At 38.3% G+C, this 21,362-nt stretch overlaps 1 protein-coding gene and 1 long non-coding RNA gene across 10 annotated transcripts in view; one reads left to right on the top strand and one right to left on the bottom strand.

Annotated features, from left to right (window-relative positions):
- Nucleotides 1–21,362, top strand: part of LOC146401763 (uncharacterized) — a 909,931-nt gene that overhangs the window by 125,477 nt on the left and 763,092 nt on the right. The gene's annotated exons all lie outside the window — the stretch shown is intronic.
- SLC12A6 (solute carrier family 12 member 6) overlaps nt 1–21,362 on the bottom strand; it is a 101,575-nt gene that overhangs the window by 69,872 nt on the left and 10,341 nt on the right. For 2 of the 9 annotated variants that reach the window (XM_021099333.2, XM_084969358.1), the window contains exons 1-2: nt 4,379–4,611; nt 2,845–2,874 (exon numbers count right to left, since the gene is read on the bottom strand). The exons of 5 other annotated variants lie outside the window; for them this stretch is intronic. In XM_021099333.2, coding sequence (XP_020954992.1) covers nt 2,845–2,854 — 10 coding nt within the window. In that variant the 5' untranslated portion in view covers nt 2,855–2,874; nt 4,379–4,611. Of the gene's footprint in view, nt 1–2,844; nt 2,875–4,378; nt 4,612–21,362 lie in introns of those variants that run through there. 2 more of the 9 variants (XM_021099332.2, XM_084969357.1) reach the window with 1 other exon arrangement.

Below are 21,362 nucleotides of genomic sequence, written 5' to 3'. Positions count from 1 at the left end.
ACAGGCCAGCAGCTGAAGTTCGGATTCACCCCCTGGCCTGGGAACTTTCATAAGCCATAGATGTGGCCCTAAAATGAAAAAAAAAAAAAAAAAAAAAAAGCAAATCTGAGTTTCGTTAGTTGGGTTGGTAGACAAAACAAAACCCATGCAAATGGTTAAAAAGCTTTAAAATCTTCACTATAGAAAAGATTTTTTTATCAGTACAAAGAAGCTCTTTAAATTGTCTATTCAATGTATCTTAATGTTAGTCAATAAAAGAAGCTAGTCATATTATCTTCTTTAGAGCATAAGCTTTCACGGGTAATAAACAGTACTACTGTTTAGTTAACACCTGTGGGTTCTTAATAAAATTTAAACTCCATTTAAATGAAATCTCTCTCCATAGCATGCACTTATGCCATCTGGATTACTAAGAGTTAATTTTGGAGATGCTGTTCATCAGGTTCCTTTCTTTTCTGCTACAGGTTCGTTTCTGAAAATTTCCTTAGAAACCTTCCAATCTGCTATCTGTATCAAGTAAAGGCAAGTAAAGGCAAGTCCAGCGGTTGAAATCTGCCCAATCCATACACACTTTAAGATATGAGTGAAGGAGATTTGGAACAATTATTTCACAGAAATACTTAAACAATAAATATTTAAATAAATGAATTTATACCTGATTAAGTAAATGTGGTAAGCAGTAAAATTCTTGCATTGTTCTAATGAAAAAATCACAGATTTGATACTGTTCACATGAAATCCTATAGTCCATGCACATTAAGATAGAAAACCACTTTTTCTCTTAAACAGTTAGGACTAAGCATCCATGTGTGATGGAAGCACATAAAATCTAGAAATATTGAACATTGGTTCTGCTACTACTCACCATGTAGCTTGAGGAAAGTTACTTACTGTCAACAGCCTCAGTTTCATTATCTCTAAAAAGGCAGTAATACCTCACTATCTCACAGAACGGTAAGAGGGGGAGAGGATAAAATTGCTAACACTTCATTCATTAAGTGGCCTCATTCCCTAGCTTTCTTTACTACATACCTAGCGTGCTAACTAAACTTTTGTTTACCACATGCTCTACGCCTTCCTCTGAGACTTTCTAATTATTCCTATTGCTTGTAGGCTCTTTGTCTAGACCTCCCTTCCAGAATCTGCGTATTCCATCCTCCAAGATACCTGTCCAGGGTCCCCTCCAGGCAATATTATAAGTCTCTCCAGCATCTTTTACCCAAGGCCGTTTCTTATTATTAAACCACTAATCACAATATAATAAGTGAACAGTAGCTCTTATTTTTGAGTGCTGTATCACACAGGTGTTAAGTGCTTTATGTTCACTTTCTCATGTAATTTATAACCACCGTGTGAAATAAGTATAAGTAGTACTGTTATTCCTCTTATCAATGAGTAAAATAAAGCTCAGAAAAGTTAAATAACTTGCCCAAAGTCACTCAAGTAATAATTAATACATATCATTACACCTAATTAGTAATAATTAGTGGGACTGGGATTCAAAAGACAGGTCCCTGGCTCCAAAGCCATTCTGCTGCCTTTGGTAGGGGACTCTACCTCCTATGCCTTTGTAGCCTTAAGAAAAAAGTACAATATTTGGTATGAACATGTGTTTAGCAAATTAAAAAACAGAGAACAAGTCTATACACTGAATTGCCTGTTATGTGCCATACACCTGGACCTGGAGGTACAAAATTATCCAAGATCTCAAGCTCAAGGAGCCTACTGTCAGTCTATTCAAGGAGAGAGATAAGTGAACAGGTGATTGGAATACAGAGAATGGTACATGCTATTTCTATAGACAGGCTGCTTAGAAAACATAACGGGGGGAGGGCACCTAAATTGGACAGGGGAGGAGGAATACAGTCAAGAAAGATGTTAGGAATGTCTGAGTTTCTGCTTTCCCTTTGAAACCAAAATTAAGTAGGGTTTTACTAGATTGGCATTCTAGCAGCTGGCATGGCAGACATTAATGTACTACTTTTTTAAAAATTGAAGTATTGTTGACTTAACAATATTACATTAGTTTCAGCATACAATATAATGATTAGATATTTTTATGCATTATAAAATGATCACCACAATGTACTTTTTTTCCTAGGGCCACACCCATGCATATGGAGGTTCCCAGGCCAGGGGTAGAATCAGAGCTGTAGCAACCGACCTATGCCAACACACAGCCAACGCCACAGTCACAGCAATGCCAGAGCTGCGTCTGCGACCTACACCACAGCTCAAGGCAATGCAGATCCTTAAGTCACTGAGCAAGGCCAAGGATTGAACCTGCGTCCTCATGGTTACTAGTCAGATTCGTTTCCACTGAGTCATGACAGGAACTCCCCATCACAACGTACTTTTTAAAATTAGTTTAGACTATGTCTACATTTATTATTTTATCTCAAATTACCTGTCTTGTTCAAATAAATCTCATCTCCTAAAAAACACATTTTAAAAGATGGCCTGCTCTCTCAATATGTTTAATTTATATGACAGTATATCATATTTTTCTCCCCTCACAGATAAAGAAAGAAAAACATTCAACAAAAAAGCAACTGGTCATATAACTGGCTAGTGTGAGAAGTGCCTGAAACAAAACCACAATCAATTTAGGATTTTTTTTTTTTTAACTCAGAAGAACAAGGGGCTACAATTTATCACATTTCAAGCAACCGCTCCCAAAATCACCATCTATACGCAAGAACATTTTTATTCCTAAGTTAAAAAAAAAAAAACCTCAAAACTTTGAGATTTTCACCATATATATTTCATTCCTTCTTCCCCTCCAATACTATGCTAAAGATAAATACAATTTAAAGAATGTATTTCCATCAGTTGTTCACTTACCAAAGTTCATTCAAGTGGATACTTTCTGGGCTGTCATGGAGAATGCCAAAATAAAAAACCTTATTAAATTCAAATTAGATTTTATCTGTCACTTTTTTCTTGTCCAAAACAATTACTATGGAAGAAAATAAATTAAGCCTAGCAATGTCACTTATTACAAAGTTGGTTGCTATAAAAATTTCTTATGGGTTTTCTAGGTGGTCACTAATTGATTAAATCATTTCAACCCTGTTCTAATCAGAATAAAGCAAACATTATGCAAACAGTAAAGACAATACAATAGAACAGAGTAATAAAGTAATAAAAAAAGAGGTGGCAAAGAATGCACTTGTTTGCATTTTGTGAAATTAGTGAGACATCAAAAACGAAGCTTAAAGGAATTAAAATCTAAGGATGGCAAACACAAAGAGAGTGCAGTTGCAAATACACACAGTCCCAAAAAAGAACCTAACTTTGAGCAAGAATTACGGAGAACCAGGTTCAAGTTCAAAGTAGGTTAACCTTACTTTCAACTTATCACCTGACTATTTATTTAGTAAAATGAAAAATAACCTGGAGGACAAAGAGTTTCCATAAAACCTTCTTTCTTATCTTCACCTAGTAAATTCTCTCACTAAAAGGAAAAAATAAACAAATGGAATTTTTTTTGGATAAGCCTTATCTTTAAGTTAGAGATTCTTAAGAATTCATGACTGCTTTGGCAGAGACAACAGCAGTTTACAGCAAAGAACTGTGATGTATTACTTGCTATAGGGAAAAGTTGGAATCATGCAATCAAAAGGAATTTTGAGAGGTTGTTTATTCCCTTAGACTTTATTCACTCAGTAGAGAAGTTTTAGACAATTTATGAAATTTACAGACTTAAAATACAATAAACTTAAAATTACAACTCTGTTTAACACTATAGATTTTAATTGCATGTTAAAAATTCAAAACCACAATTCCCCTGGCTATTACCATTTAGAGAAAATAACAGGGATCATCACATTCATCAAATTTATTAAACCTGATGCTATGCTGTCACCATAATGACCTACTGTACTTTTTGTTCTTTCATTAAAGTATTCTTAGACCACTCACTATTGAATTACTGTTTAACTGGTAAACCGAGGCAAAATACCAAATAACTTGAGAAGTTACAAGGGCAAAGTCCACTGTACTAAACTATTGACCCATGCTCCCCGTTCATATACTTGTTCAGATATAATTTAAACTGTCTGAGCAAAAGGCAAATTCTAAATTCCGCATAAATTGACTTTTACTGTGCCTTTCTTTTTGCTTGAAAACTCTTCTCAAACACTGACACCGATTCAATTTCACCTGTAGGCAATGAACACAGAACTCATTGTGGGGAAAAACAAACCAGAATGTGAAAAAGTTATCAGATATACAAGTGAGTGAAACGGTTGATTAAAAGACACTTTAACCACAAATCTTTTTCTCCGCTCTTAAGGAAGCATTTTGAATATTTTAGTTACCATTTCTTTCACGAAACCCCCTACAGCTTCCCAAAGCTCCCAAGTTGAATGCTCACCTGGTTCATCTGAGTGCTGAATCCGGGCTTTTACTTCTGCTAAGCTGGGCTCCCCCTCTTGGGAAACAGAAGAGGCTGCCCCCTCCTCTGGATCCTCTACCTTAGTCACGGTGAAGTGTGGCATTGCTGTAGCTAGGAACCCGTGCTCTTCCTGTATTTAAGCTTCCTCCCAGTCCACCTTCCCTACCTATCTCTGCCTTGCTGTGCCCTTTCAGACAGTGATTACTGCCCACGGGAGACCAAGGCTGAGAATCGGGAAGTACTTTCAGCTCACGTGATCTACAGCCCCAGGGGAGTGGACCGCTGGAAGACACGCCTTCCCCAATGTTTACCATTCACTCAAAAGGATTAGGCACTCCACCTCTTGCTTATTACTATTAAACTCAAGGATCCCACGAACTCTTGAGGCTGCTTTCCCAGAGCTGCCAAAGGCCTGAGAGTGGGCCAGATTCATGGAGCTCCGCCCACTGTGTACTCACTCTCCTGCTTCTTTCATTCAAGTTATTTGCATGTCATGATCTCAACCTCTGCCCTCATATTTCACAGGAGAAAGAAGATTAGGGAACAGTTCATTTAATAAACTTTTCTTTTTTAAACAAAGTCTGGTATCACATCAATTTAGAAAATCAAAACAATTAGTAAGCTCTGCTGCTGCTTTATTTCAAAGTATGCTGAAAATAGTCAATAGTCAATAAAAGTTTTTTATCTTTCAGGTAAGAATATTCATTCAGCAAGTATTTAATGAATTGCCTACATACTTTACACAAAACATAGTTCTAGATGCTGTAGAATATATACAAGGACATCCAAGAGACATTAACTTTCACCAAAGTCCAGGTTTCTTTAAAAGAGCTAAATATCTTTTAAAAGGAAGAGTTCAGAATTTTTTGTATTGTAGAGTTTAAGCATTGTGTTTTAAAGAAAAATCTACGAAATACCTGATTATTAAGAAGTGCATAATTTCTATTCAGCACACACTCAACAAACTTAACTCTTGATGTATTTTATCAGTTAACTGTATTAAGTTCTCAGTTGATGACTTTATCTATAGAGTATGAGGCCAATCTCTGCACTGAGACAAAGGAGTTCAGTAAATGGAGGCCTGTGCTAATTTCCATGTTAATGATGTAAAATAACGGCTCTGTTCTGTTGTTAGTAACACCTGACAAGCAAGACCGCTGAATTTAACAGAGAAGGAAGGATGGTTTATAATCCTCATTTATGCAGATATAGACCACTTTTAAAAAAGAATGAAGCCAATAGTTCTTAAAGACCTACTTGGTGCTCTGCATTACACTAGAAACTTTTCATTATGATCTCATATAATCATCACAGAAACAGAAACATTAGGCTAAGAACTTGCCCAAAGACAAAGAGCTTGTAAGTGGTGAAACCCAACTTAAAAACCTCTAATACCCTTGTCAGTAGGCAGCACGGAAGAAGTTTTCATAGAAAGAAAACTCACATACACACTTACCTAAATTTTATTTCATGGGTTCCCACCTAGCACTGTTTGGTAATCTTGGCTGAACACTGGAACCACCTGGGAAGATTTTAAAACTACTGATGCCTGGGTCCTATCCCAGGTATTCTGATATAACTGCTCTGGAGTAGACCTGGGCAACAAGACTTTTAAAAGTTCCCCCAGGTGGTTCTCACATGGAACTAAGGTTGAGAACCACTGTAAGAGAAAGAAAGGAGTTCCCCTTGTGGTGCAGCGGAAACAAATCTGACTAGTATCCATGAAGATATCAGTTTCATACCTGGCCTTGCTCAGTGGATCAGGGATCCGGAGTTGCCACGAGTTGTGGTATCAGTTGCAGATGAGGCTTGGATCCCGAGTGGCTGTGGCTGTGGCGTAAGCCAGCAGCTGTAGCTCTGATTCGACCCCTAGCTTGGGAACTTCCATATGCAGCAGTTGCGGCCCTAAAAATCAAAAAAAAAAAAAAAAAAAAAAAAAGAGAGAGAGAATTGTCACTTGAGAAGCCTTTGTAACTATTTTTTAATCTCTGAATGAAAAGTCAGATGTGGGAGTGCCCTTGGTGATTTTTCCATACTTACAACTCAGGTAACTACTAATTTATTCAAAGGAACTTAAAATAACTACTGAATTGCCACAGCTTTCAATATCATATTCTAGGTTCACAGGAGTTCCCATTGTGGCTTAGCAGGTTAAGAACCAAACTAGAATCCATGAGGATGCGGGTTTGATCCCTGGCCTTGCTCAGTCAGTAGTGGGTTAAGGATCCGGCGTTACTGCAAGCTGTAGTGTAGGTAACAAGTGCAGCTCAGATCCCACACTGCTGTGGCTATGGCATCATAGGCTGGCTGCTGGACCCCTAGCCTAGGAATTTCCATATGCCACAGGTGCAGCCCTTAAAAAAGAGAAAAAAATTAATATTCTAGGTTCTGAATTTAGTATTTTAGTGCCATTGTTTTTTTCCAATGGGATCTTGACTTTTATAAAAAGAACTGAACTTGGCTAATCTATAGTCAATGACAGAAACAAATGACTTCTGTTTATAAATCTGTGTACTGTATAATTTGCACATATAAGCCTGTGTACAAATGTTATCCTGTCACTTCTTCCCTCGGGGAAAAAAAAAAAAAACTAACCAAATGGGAAAGTAACAAATTTCTGTTAATCTCTGATAGGAGTAATTTATTTACTAACTTGATGCTTTGGTACCACAACGGTCAGCGATTTTAAAATAGTTCTCTCCTAGACTGAACTGTAGATAAAAGTGCAGGAGCATTAAAAAAATCGAAGGCTACGTTAAAATGGTATAGAAAAAGTTGGGGGGAAAAGTGGTAAAGAAGAGAGTGCTGTATAGAACAGCAGCTAGACAGAGAAGGTGGGATGTAAGAAATAGCTATTTAGAGTACAATATTAAAGACCACAATGAGGAGTTCCCACCATGGTGCAATGGGTTAAGAACCTTACTACAGCAGCTTGGGCCACTGCAGAGGTGCAGGTTCGATCCCTGGCCACAGTTCGATCCAGCAATGCTACAGATGTGGTGTAGGTTGCAGCTGCACCTTGGATTCATTCCCTGGCCCAGGAACTTCCATATGCCACAGGTGCGGCCAAAAGAAAAAAGAATAAAAAAGACAAGGTACCATTATACAGCCACCATGATGGCTGAGAATGTGGTGAAACTGTGGAACAAAAGGAACTTTTTATATAATTACTGTAGTGAAAACTTGTTCACCCACTTTGGAAAAGGGTCTGGTACTTTCCCCTACAATCTAACAAATTGCACTCTTAGGTATTTAACGCCCAGAATGAAAATATATTCCCACAGAAAGACTTGCATAAGATTGTGCATATGAGTTTATTAACAACAGCCCTAAACTGGAAACCCAAGTGTACATCTACAGGAGAATGTTCAAATAAACTCTGATATATTCATACAAAGCAATACTATTCAGCTATAAAAAAAGAATGAACCGGTGATACCTGCAACAATACAGAGGAATCTCAAAAACATTATGCTAAGTAAAAGAAGCTATAAACAAAAGTGCACTATGAAGCCACTTGATAGGAAGTTTTAGAGCAGGCAAAAGTAATCTGTGGTGCAAACAAACAAACAAAAAAAACCCCAGGACATCAATAGTTGCCTGTGGGAGAATGGAATTGGAGATTAACTGGGATGGAGCTTGAAAGAACTTCCCAGAGTGATGATAATACTCTACATCTTAATGGAGCTTAGAGTTTCACAGGTTTCTTTCAAAATTCAGTCAATCTCTGCTTAAAATTTGTGTATTTCATTGTACAAAAAGTTTAATCCAAAAGAAGAAAAGCTGCAAACAGATACTGAATTCTAATTAATAATATGCATTTTGAAATATTTGAGGAAAGTGAATTGATATCTGCAATTTACCTTGAAATGCATATAATACGTTAAATGGATAGATATGTGACAGGAAAAGTATAATAAAATGTTAATGAGGGAGTTCCCGTGGTGGTGCAGTGGTTAGCGAATCCGACTAGGAACCATGAGGTTGCGGGTTCGATCCCTGCCCTTGCTCAGTGGGTTAACGATCCGGCGTTGCCGTGAGCTGTGGTGTAGGTTACAGACGCGGCTCGGATCCTGCGTTGCTGTGGCTCTGGCGTAGGCCGGTGGCTGCAGCTCCGATTGGACCCCTAGCCTGGGAACCTCCATATGCTGTGGGAGTGGCCCAAGAAATAGCAAAAAGACAAAAAAAAAAAAAAATGTTAATGATAGATTCTGGGTGGTGAGAATACAAATGTTCACTCTAAGTCTTTAAATTTTCCATATGTTTGAAATTTTTCATGATAAAATATTGAAAAAATACAGTAAACTGACACCAAAAAAATATGCATAGGCAAGTCAAAGACTAGGAAAAAATATTCATAAAACATGCTTGACAAAGGGCTTTGTATCCTAAATACATAAAAATCCCCTACAACTCAATAATAAAAAGACAAAAATTCAATAGAAAATAAGCAAAACATTCAAACAGGCAATTCACGAAGGAAGCTATACAAATGGCTAATAAACTCTTTTTTTCTTTTCTTTTGGCTGCAATGGCATGAAGCAGAGGCCCAGGGATTGAACCCAAGCCACAGCAGTAACAACGTTGGATAGATCCTCAACCTGCTGAGCCACTAGGGAATGCCTACAAATGGCTAATAAGCACTTGAAAAAAATGCTCAACATCAGTGGCCATTGGGGAAATGCAAATTAAAATTACAGTTAAAACTGTTGGCAAGAATGTACAGCAAATGTTGGGAATGCTGGTGCAACCGCTTTGGAAGAAGATCTGGCAGTTTTTCACGAATTTAAACATACACCTATGCTATGATCCAGCAATTCCTCCTCTAGGTATTTAACCAAGAGGAATAAAAGCTAAGTCCACAAAAAATTTTGAACAAGTATTTTTTTTTCTTTTTTTTTTTTTTTTAGGGCCACACCCGCAGCAAATGTTAGTTCCCAGGCTAGGGGTCCAATCAGAGCTATAGCTGCCGGCCTACATCACAGCTATGGAGGATTTGAGCTGCATCTGCAACCTACACCACAGTTCATGGTAATGCCAGATCCTTAACCCACTGAGCAAGGCCAGGGATCGAACCCGAATCCTCATGAATACTAGTCAGATTCGTTTCCACTGTGCCACTATGGGAACTCCTGAACAAGTATGTCTTTAGCAGCTTTATTCATAACACCCCAAACAGGAAACAGCCTGGGTACCCATCACAGGATAAATGACTGGTAGTATATTCATACAATAGGCTATTATTCAACAATAACCAAGAATGAACTACTGATGCATCCAAAAGCAACACGGATGAATCTCAAAAACTTAAATTATATGTTACACATTAATTATATGTACACCAAAAGGTAAAGCACATTGATGTCTGCAACTTACTTTGAAATGCTTAAAAAACAGATGGATCACTGGAAGGGATGAATATGTGATAAAACAAATATAGCAAGACGTTAACTGTAACATCTGGAGGATATGGATATGGGTATTCATAATACAATTATGTCAACTTTGGTGTATGTTTAATGTTTTTCATAATAAAATATTGGAAAAATAGAATGAACTAAATAAAGTTCACTGAAATCTAAAGATCTGCAGATCTTAGTATAAAATGAACCACTTATGGGTCAAATTCCACTTCACATAAAATTTAGGCAGCTGCATAAACATTTTTTCTGATTCTAGAGTGCTGAATATTGTTTGAAGTGAAAATTATCATACACGTTTGAAATATGTACACTTCACATTAAAAAAAAATCAATGGTATTTTGAAGTAGTAAGGCCAGGCTAGGGCAAAAAGGCCTTTTTTTTTCTTTTTTAGGGCTGCACTCACAGCACATGGAGGTTCCCAGGCTAGGGGTCAAAACAGACTATGCCACAGCCACAGCCACACGGGATCTGAACCAAATCTTTGACCTACACCACAGCTCATGGCAATATCAGATCCTTAACCCAATGATCGAGGCCAGGGATTGAACCCACATCCTCGTGGATCCTAGTTGGGTTGGTTAACTGCTCAGTCACAAAGGGAACTGCAAAAAGAGCATTTCTAATAGCATTATTTCCACAGTGTTTTACACATTAGGCTAAATATTACAAATATATTTATTTTACTAGTTAGTTTCAGTAAAACACTTGTGACTATATTATGTCTGTTTTTTAAAAAAATGCATGCCAATTCTTTAGAAGAATGGGCCTACTTTGGGTAATCTGAAAGTACAATTTGGGAGCTCCTGTCACGGCTCAGCAGTAACAAACCTGACTAGTATCCATGAGGACAAGAGTTCGATCCCTGGCCTTGCTCAGTGGGTTAAGGATCAGGCGTTGCTGTGAGCTGTGGTGCAGGTGGCAGCTACAGCTCTGATTCAACCCCTAGCTTGTGAACTTCCATATGCCACAGCCCTAAAAAGACAAAAAAAAAAAAAAAAAAGCAGCACAATTTATCATGCTACACTATTCTATTATTAATTTTCAATTACAGCTAACAATTCATGATAGCCAGCATTTTATTTTATTCAACCTATTTATTCAAAAAAAAAAAAAAAAAGATGATGGGAGTTTCCGCTGTGGCTCAGTGGAAACAAACCCGACTAGTATCCATTAGGATATGGATTTGATTCCTGGCCTCTCACAGCGGGTTAAATATCTGGCATTGCTGTGAGCTGTGGTGTAGGTTGCAGATGTGGCTCAGATCCTGTGTTGCTGTGGCTGTGGCTCCAATTCAACCCCTAGCCTGAGAACAAGGACAAGTTAGATTCAGTGAGATTCAGTGAAAAGATTGACACTAAGGAAAGTCAGTGGGAAATTATTTTTGACAGAAGGATTTTCTATCTAAAATATTTTGTTATATCCTATCATGAAGAAAACACTCGATTTTAGAGCAAATCACATATGTGTTTTCTCTTAGTTTGCAGAAACTGAGAACTATATTGTACAAAAGCTATGCAAATTATCCAGAACCACCACAAAATCTCATTGCAAACTATCTCTGATAAAGGACTATTTTTCTTTAAATTTCCAATTCATTGTGGGCTAAAAACTTTGTAAAAAAAAAAATAAGGTACTAGAAAATGAAATAAATGTACAAAAAACAAATTCCAATTTTTATTATAAGGTTCAACAGATATAAATTTGCTCTAACAAACTGCTCTCCAAGTTTTTAAAAACTCTGAATTTCTGAACTTATCTCCTCACAGACAGGCAATAAATAGCTTATGGCCCCGCACTGTCTGCATATGACACTCTGAATGGCTCTGTTAGAGAATGTTCTAAACATTTTACTGGAAGAGATGAAGAAGTTCACTACTTAAATTTAGAGCCATAGCTGAAGCCTGAAAAATATACAGATTCTCACTATGTACATACACTTTCATATTCACCGTACTTGGCAAAACCTTTTTCTCCCTCAGATACTGGAACAGTAAATATTAATCTAAAGTATAAAAATGAACACAAACTCTAATTTTGCTTTATCTGTAGACAATTATAAAAAGAATTAAATGAATTAATTACTTTGGTGAGGACCAACTATCATGGATAGTAAGGACTTAAAACTTTTAAATCTAAAAATTACATAAAACTGTCTATGAAAATGGATTTTTATAAAATGGCATCAGTGATGAATAAATAATGTATGTTAGGACTAACAACTGAAAAACAACAAATGCATAAAAGACATTATTTTTTGATGAATTTGTAATATTGTAGGATAAGGACGACAAAGAGTTCTCCAAATCAAAATATCAGAAAAACCTCTTGCTTTCCTGAGGCTGAAGAAATCATACCTTTATTCAATATATATTTGAGTGTTCATTATGTGCCAGGAAATAGGAATGCAGTGGAAAACAAGACACTGTTCCTGCCCTAAGGAGCTCAAAGCCTTGTTATCCAATTAACTATATAATAAAAGGCAATGTAAAACAAGAACACAATATAATACAATACCAGCATAGTAAGAATCCTGAGAGTACTACAAACTACTACCTTTGCCCAGTTATTCTGAAGGGACCTAGAGTTGTGAGTCTTCACTAGAGTAGAGACTATAGTAGCAAAGTTGATGGTTAGCTAATTTTTTTTTTTTTTTTGTCATTTCTAGCACCGCTTCCTCGGCATATGGAGGTTCCCAGGCTAGGGGTCAAATCGGAGCCGTAGCTGCTGGCCTATGCCAGAGCCACAGCAACTCGGGATCCGAGCCACGTCTGTGACCTACACCACAGTTCAAGGCAACGCTGGATCCTTAACCCACTGAGCAAGGCCAAGGATCGAACCCGCAACCTCATGGTCCCTAGTCGGATTCGTTAACCACTGAGCTACAATGGGAACTCCTGATAGTTAGCTAATTTGATAGCTACACCATTGTTGGCTACTGATCCAAACACTAAAGAAGGCATTTGAAAAGCCTCTGAGTACTTGGAGCCCCCAGCTTCCACCATTGCTTTTTTCATTATATTTGTAACTTCCTATATAAGATGGCTATCTGAATGTCCTTATAGCCTAGGTATGACAGGTCCCCAAGAATACCAACCAAAGAGGTAGCACTGGCAGCTATGTGTAATTCAGCACTATGACACTGCCCTAGGTATTTGGGGATCATTTGTGTAAAACACAGTAAAACATTCATTTTTAGGCCAGATTTCCTTTAGGAACATAGAATCTTAAGTTATTCAGGAAACATGTCATTATACTACCTTAAAAAAAAAAGAACAACAATTATTTCCTTTCATGTCCCCAATGCCAAGCAAAATAATTGTAAAAATGTACACAGAACATAAAAATGGCATTTTTTTATGCTACCTCTACTGTATTAAAAAATTATACCTTAATAAGTGTTTAAACAGAGCCAAACACTGTTAATACAAAAAGTGTAATGACAAGACTACTGATATTAGAATCATACACCCTGGGTTCAAATCACTATTCTTCAATTTATTACTTGTATGACCCTGGGCAGGTTACTTAAATTTATCAGGTTCAGCTTTCTTCTGAAGTAAAATCCAATGTTAGTTCAAGAGAAAATGACTTATTTTAAAATGAGAAATATTAACACTGATGTTTTTTCAGCAAAGGAAAGAACCTCATCTAATATGAAAGCATTTTTTTCTATCTCCTACTATTCTTAAAATTTTATTTGGAAATTAGCTGTCAAAATAAAGATAAATGTCAGTTGAATTGAAATTGTCATAGCTTCTCAAAGTAAAAATATACATGTTTACAAGAGTTTTAAACTTATTGGTGTCTTCTTTTGTCCTTTTTTTTTTTTTTTTTTTTTTTGTCTTTTTGGGGCTGCACCCATGGCATATGGAGTTTCCCAGGCTAGAGGTCGAATCAGAGCTGTAGCCGCTGGCCTACACCACAGCCACAGCAACTCGGGATTCGAGTGCATCTGCAACATACACCACAGCTCAAACAATGCCAGATCCTTAACCCACTGAGTGAGGCCAGAGATCGAACCGGCATCCTCATGGATGCTAGTCAGGGTTTGTTAACTGCTGAACCACAATGGGAACTCCAGGGTCTTCTTTTTTAAAATTAGCAATATGAAAACTGAATATCTTTATCCCAAAAGTAAAAGTAGACTTGTCATAAAATGGAGGAAATTCAAGTGCCCCTTTGCCAAAAAAAAAAAAAAAATTTGTTTTTTGTTTTTTAGGGCCCTACCTGCCTCATATGAAAGTTCTTGGGCTAGAGGTCAAATTGGAGCTGGAGCTGCTGGCTACACAACTTGAGATCCAAGCCACATCTGTGGCCTATGCTGCAACTCAAGGCAATGCCAGATCCATAACCCACTGAGTGAGGCCAGGGATCAAACTGTAGCTCAGTTCTTAATCTGCTGACCTACAGCAGGAACTCCCCTTTGCCAAAAATTAAAGCTACCAACCAAATGGATCCAACTGTAAATAGATGAATGCTGTCAATTGAATGTCTTGCATGGATTTCTTAAGGGTCTAAGAAATGCAGGAGTTCCCATTGTGATTCAGCAGGTTACAAACCGAATTAGTATCTAGGAGGATGGGGGTTCATCCATGGCCTTGCTCAGTGGGTTAAGGATCTGGTGTTGCCATGAGCTGAGGTATAGGTCACAGACGTGGCTCGAATCCCATGTTGCTGTGGCTGTGGGGTAGGCTGGTGGTTATAGCTCCAATTCGACACCTAGCCTGGGAACTTCCATATGCCACAGGTGTGGCCCTAAAAAACCAAAAAAAAAAAAAAAAAGCAAAAAGAAAAAAATGTAATAAGGCTTAGCAATTGAGTAATAAAAAATGCAAAGCAGCACTTCCTCTCTTGCTCTTTCTTTCTCTCTGTCTCTGTCTCCCCTTCCTCAGCCTGCCTGTGCTTTCTCCATGCCAATCTTCTCTCTCCCTTCTCTTAATAAACACTTATTTGCCTCACTTAAAAAAAAAAAAAAGAAAGCAGAAGCTGCCACTGATTAATTTAGCAAGGAAGCTGGAGCTGAAACCCAGCTCTCATTCTCAGCTAAGATATCAGAAAAGACTGAAAGAAAAAAACCCAAAAACCTAAAACCAAAATTAAAGTTGGGATTAAGACCTAAACATATCTGCCATTTCCTAATACCTTAATACAGCTGTTGTTTTCTATTTTATACTTTCCAAGTACAAAAACTTTGTGTGTGTGTGTGTGTGTGTGTCTTTTCTAGGGCTGTACCCATGGCATATGGAGGTTCCCAGGCTAGTGGTCTAATCAGAGCTGTAGCTGCTGGCCTACACCACAGCCACAGCAACTTGGGATCTGAGCTGCGTCTTCGACCTACACCACAGCTCAAGGCAACGCTGGATCCTTAACCCACTGAGCAAGGCCAGGGATCGAATCCGCAACCTCATGGTTCCTAGTCGGCTTCATTAACCACTGTGCCACAAAGGGAAATTCTCCAAGTACAAAAACTTTAATTTTATTTTTTTTATTTTTTATTTTTTTTTTTGTCTTTTTGCCATTTCTTGGGCCGCTCCTGCGGCATATGGGAGGTTCCCAGGCTAGGGGTCTAATCGGAGCTGTAGCCACCAGCCTACACCAGAGCCATAGCAACGCAGGATCCAAGCCGTGTCTGCAACCTACACCACAGCTCACGGCAACGCCGGATCGTTAACCCACTGAGCAAGGGCAGGGATCGAACCCGCAACCTCATGGTTCCTAGTCAGATTCGTTAACCACTGCGCCACGACGGGAACTCCCCAAAAACTTTAATTTTAAAAAGAAAAAAAGCTTTAGCCCTTACGTTTTTTTGGTTAAGACAACTTCAAAATGTCAAGTTCTGTATAACCTCTTGGATTGACTTACAATGTTGACATGATTGTGAAATCTTGTTAACTGTAAATTCCACCGATTGTACATAGCTTAAAATTCTTCAAAGGTAGAATGCACTTGAGTATCAGAAATATTAACAACATGACAAACATACACCTTAGTACTGAGCAAATATGGTGGTAATATTTCCTATTCATCAACCATTGAATTTTTGTAATTAAAATGAGGTGCTGTGTTGGGAGTTCCTGTCGTGGCTCAGTGGTTTAACTAACCCGACTAGTATCCATGAGGATGAGGGTTCAGTCCCTGGGCTTGCTCAGTGGGTTAAGGATCTGGCATTGCCCTGAGCTGTGGTATAGGTTACAGACGTGGCTCGGATCCCAGGTTGCTGTGGCTGTGGCATAGGCCGACAGCTACAGCTCTGATTTGGGCCCTAGCCTGGGAACTCCCATATGCTGCGGATGGGACCCTAAAAAGACAAAACAAAACAAAACAAAAAACAAGGTGATGTGTGTGAGTGTATTTTATTGCGTTTTCTACAGTTTTGTGCTCATATCTTCACATATAAATCAGGGATTCTGCACAGTATGCCAAAGCACTATTAAAAGGGTTTTTATGGGATTTTTTTTTTTTTCTATTTTTGCCACCCTGAAGCATATGGAGTTCCTGGGCCATGGATCACATCAAGTGATAGCTGCAACCTATGCCACAGCAATAGCAGCGCTGGATCTGTTAACCCACTGTGCTGGGCTGCAGATCGAACCTGTGTCATGCCAGTGCAGAGACGCTACTGATCCCATTGCACCACACTGGTTACTCCATAACAGAATTTTAATGAAGAATAGCTTCTTGGTTTTCCATTTACATACAAAATTTAATTAAAATAATATAGTTTTACACATTCACAAAACAAAATGTTTTCATATTTCCTACAATATAGCTCTCCAAATTTTCTTTTTTCCTTTTTTTTTTTTTTTTTGGTCTTTTTAGGACTGCACCCATGGCATATGAAGGTTCCCAGGCTAGAGGTCTCTTTGGAGCTGTAGCCACCAGCCTACACCACAGCCATAGCCACACAGCCACAGCCACGCCAGATCTAAGCCATGCCTGTGACCTACACCACAGCTCATGGCAATGCAAGATCTTTAACCCACTGAGTGAGGTTAGGGATCGAACCCAAAACCTCATGCATCCTAGTTGGATTAGTTTCTGCTGCACCACAACAGGAACTCTGGCTCTCCAAATTTTCACAGCTACTACTAAGAAGCATATCACCAAGAACTTATAAACAATATGATTTGCATTATTCTGAGTCAATAAGCCCACCAGGTGCAGTTGTGTGGATTATGTCAGGACAAGGGCAAGAAGATGGGAGAATGAAATTCAATTTGTCTTTCTCCAGTGAAGTTTGGAATTTGCACAAATGTCTGGCTAGACCAGAAGTATTTATTAGGCAGAACAGGCAAAAACAACAGCCATGATCTGAATGTTTCCAGCAAAATATCATCCTGACAGGTCACTACAAATCACCTTAAACATCAGCATTAAAAACATTCCTCTTGGGAAGATGGGATTAATTTGGCAGAATAAAAGGACTGGAGCTCAACTTCTCTCCTAAAATCAACAAAATATACAACCAAATGCTGAGCAATCTTCAACTAAAGGGACCAGAAACTTTCAAAAAGATATCTTACTCCAGAAGACAAAGAGGAGGCCACATCAAGAGGTAGGAGAGGCAATTACACCATATAAGCAGCCCCATACCTCCCAGGCAGGAAGACTCACAGACTGTGAAGTAACTGGTTCACAGAGACTCACCTGCAGGAGTGAGAGTTCTGAGCTCGACATCAAACTCTCATGTGTGGGGAGTCGGACACTGGGAAAAAGAGCCCCAGGAGCACCTGGCCAGTGGGGCTTGTGTGCAAGAGCTCCATGGGATTGGGGGAGACAGAGACCCCATTCTTAAAAGGCACACACAGACTTTCATGTGCACTGGGTCCCAGGGCAAAGCAAAGTCTCCAAGGGAATCTGGGTCAAACCCAACTGCAGTTCTTGGAGGACATCCTGGAAAAACGGGTGAATGTGGCTTGTTGTGGGGGAAGGACATTGGAAGCAAAGCTCTCGGGAATATTCTGCAGCATGCATTTCTCTGGAGGTAGCCATTTTGGGAAAATCTGGCCCCACCTGTCAGCCAGCTGCTGAGAAGCACCAGGGCAAACAACAATCCAGGTGGGATCAAAGCCCCACCCATCAGTAAACAGGCTGCCTAAAGACCCCCCGGGCAAAGAGCCACCTCTAATCACACCCAGAGAAAAAGCTCCACCCACCAGAGGGATTAGAATCAGCTCCACCTACCGGGGGCAGGCATCAGCCCCTCCCATCAGGAAGCCTACATCCAGCACCTGTACCTACTCCAGCCACAAGGGGGGCAGACATCAGAAGTAAGAGAGGCTATGACTCTATTATCTGTAAAAAGGTCACCATACCAAAAACCTATAAAAATGAAAAGACAGAGAACTATAACTCAGATGAAGGAGAAAAAAAACACCCCAGAAAATCAGCTAAGCAATGAGGAGATTCTTTTTCCAAGAAAAAGACTTTAGACTGTTGATGCTGAAGATGATGCAAGACATTGCAAATAAACTGGAGGCAAAGATGGATAATTTACAGGAAACACTAAGCAAAGAGATACAAGATATAAAACATAAACAAGAAGAGATGCAAAATACAATAACTGAAACAAAAAATTCATTAGAAGCAGACAACAGCAGAATACAGGAGGCAGAAGAAAGAATAAGCGAGGTGGAGAACAGATTAGTGGAAATCATGGATGTGGGACAGAAAAGAAAAAAGACTGAAAACAAATGAAGAGAGTCTTAGAGAACTCTGGGACAACATTAAATGCACCAACATCCATATTATAGGGGTGCCAGAAGGAGAAGAGAGAGAGAAGGGGACAGAAAAAATATTCCAAGAGATAACAGCCGAAAACTTCCCTAACATGGGAAAGGAACCACTCCCTCAAATCCAGGAAGCACAACCAGTACCATATAAAATAAACCCAAGGAGGAACACACCGAGACACATATTAATCAAACTAACCAAAATTAAAGACAAAGAGAAAATCTTGAAAGCAGCTAGGGAAAAGAAACAAATAACATACAAGGGAACCCCGATAAGGTTATCGGCAAATTTTTCAGCAGAAACTCTGCAGGCCAGAAGAGTGTAGCATGAAATACCCAGTGTGATGAAAGACAAAAACCTCTAACCAAGATTACTTTATCCAGCAAGGCTCTCATTCAGATTTGAAGGAGAAATCAAAACCTTCACAGATAAGCAAAAGTTGAGAGAATTCAGAAACACTAAACCAGCCTTACAACAAATACTAAAGGAACGTCTCTAGGCAGAAAAGAAAAGACAGCAACAGGAAACAAAAATACCACAAATGACAAGGCTCACCAGTAAAGGTATATACACAGTCAAGATACGAAATCATCCATGCACAATTATGCCACCAAAATCAGAAACCATGAGAAGTGGTGGGTACAAATGCAGGACACTGGAGATGAACTTGCAATTAAGAGAACAAAAACTTAAAACAATCTCATATACATATAGACACATATCAAAACTTCAGAAAAACTGCAAACCAAAAATCTACAATTGATACACAAAGAAAAATCAACTCAAATACAACGCTAAACATAGACATCAAACTAGAAGAGGAGAGAAAAAGAGAAGAAAGGAAGAAAAAAGAGCAACAAAAACAAATCCAAAGCAATTAATAAAATGGCAATAAGAACATACATATCAATGATTACCTTAAATGTTAATGGACTAAATGCCCCAACCAAAAGACATAGACTGGCTGAATGGATACAAAAACAAGACCCATATATATGCTGTCTTCAAGAGACCCACTTCACTTCTAGGGACATATACAAATTGAAAGGGAGAGGATGGAAGAAAATATTCCATGCAAATGGGAATCAAAAGAAAGCTGGAGTAGAAATACTCATACCAGACAAAATAGACTTTAAAATGAAAAATATTTTAAGGGACAAAGAAGGACATTACATAATGATCAAAGGATCAATCCAAGAAGATGATATAACAAGTGTAAATATCTACGCACCCAACATAGGTTCACCACAATATATAAGGCAACTGCTAACAACCTTAAAAGGACAAATCAACAATAACACAATCATAGTGGGGGACTTTAACACCCCACTTACAGCAATGGACAGATCATCCGGACAGAAAATCAATAAGGAAACACAGGCCCTGAATGAAGCATTAGACCAAATGGACTTAATAGATATTTATAGGACATTCCATCCAAAAGCAACAGAATACACATTCTTCTCAAGTGCACATAGAACATTCTCTAAGATTGATCACATCCTGGGCTACAAATCCAACCTTGGTAACTTTAAGAAAATTGAAATCCTGTCAAGCATCTTTTCTGACACAACGCTATCCAACTGGAAATCAACAACAAGAAGAAAACTGCAAAAAACACAAACATGCGGAACCTAAACAACATGCTACTAAACAACTAATGGATCACTGAAGAAATCAAAAAAGAAATTAAGAAATACCTAGAAACAAATGACAACAAAGATACGACACTCCAAAACCTATGGGATGCAGCAAAAGTCGTTCTAAGAGGAAAGTTTATGGCAATACAAGCCCACCTCAGGAATCAAGAAAAAGCTCAAATAAACAACCTAACTTTACCTCTAAAGCAGCTAGAGAGAGAAGAACAGATAAGACCTAAAGTTAGTAGAAGGAAAGAAAGCATAAAGATCAGAGCACAAATCAATGAAACAGAAACCAAAAAAAAAAAAAGATCGATGAAACGAAAAACTGGTTCTTTGAAAAGGTCAACAAAATTGATAAACCCTTAGCCAGACTTATCAAGAAAATAAGAGAGAGGACTCAAATCAATAAAATAAGAAATGAAAATGAGAGGTATGAACGGACATCACAGAAATACAAAGGATCATAAGAGACTACTATATGCAACTATATGCCAATAAAATGGAAAACCTAGAAGAAATGGACAAATTCTTAGAAAGGTACAATCTTCCAAGACTAAACCAAGATGAAATAGAAAAGATGAATGGACCAATCACAAGAACTGAAATTGAAACTGTGATTAAAAAACTTCCAACGAATAAAAGTCCAGGACCAGACAGCTTCACAGGCAAATTCTATCAAACATTTAGAGAAGAGCTAACATCTATCCTTCTGAAACTATTTCAAAAAACTGCAGAGGAAGGGATACTCCCAAACTCATTCTATGAGGCCACCATCACCCTATGCCAAAACCAGACAAAGATACCACAAAAAAAGAAGACCATAGGCCAATTTCACTGATGAACATCGATGCAAAAATCCTCAACAAAATACTAGCAAACCGCATCCAACAATACATTAAAAGGACTGTACATCATGATCAAGTGGGATTTATCCCAGGGATGCAAGTGTTCCTCAATATCCACAAATCCATCAGTGTGATACACCACATTAACAAACTGAAGAATAAAAGCCATATGATCCTCTCAATAGATGCAGAAAAGGCCTTTGACAGAATCCAACACCCATTTCTGATAAAAACCCTTCAGAAAGTGGGCATAGAAAGAATATACCTCAACATGATAAAGGCCATATATGACAAACCCACAGCAAACATCATTCTCAA

The sequence above is a fragment of the Sus scrofa genome, chromosome 7 (assembly GCF_054392235.1).
Source record: "Sus scrofa isolate SSC_HxYL_T2T_F1_AM1 chromosome 7, Sscrofa_HxYL_maternal_Yorkshire_Landrace_v2.0, whole genome shotgun sequence".
NCBI lineage: Eukaryota > Metazoa > Chordata > Mammalia > Artiodactyla > Suidae > Sus > Sus scrofa.
This window is presented reverse-complemented; position numbering and strand designations above follow the sequence as displayed.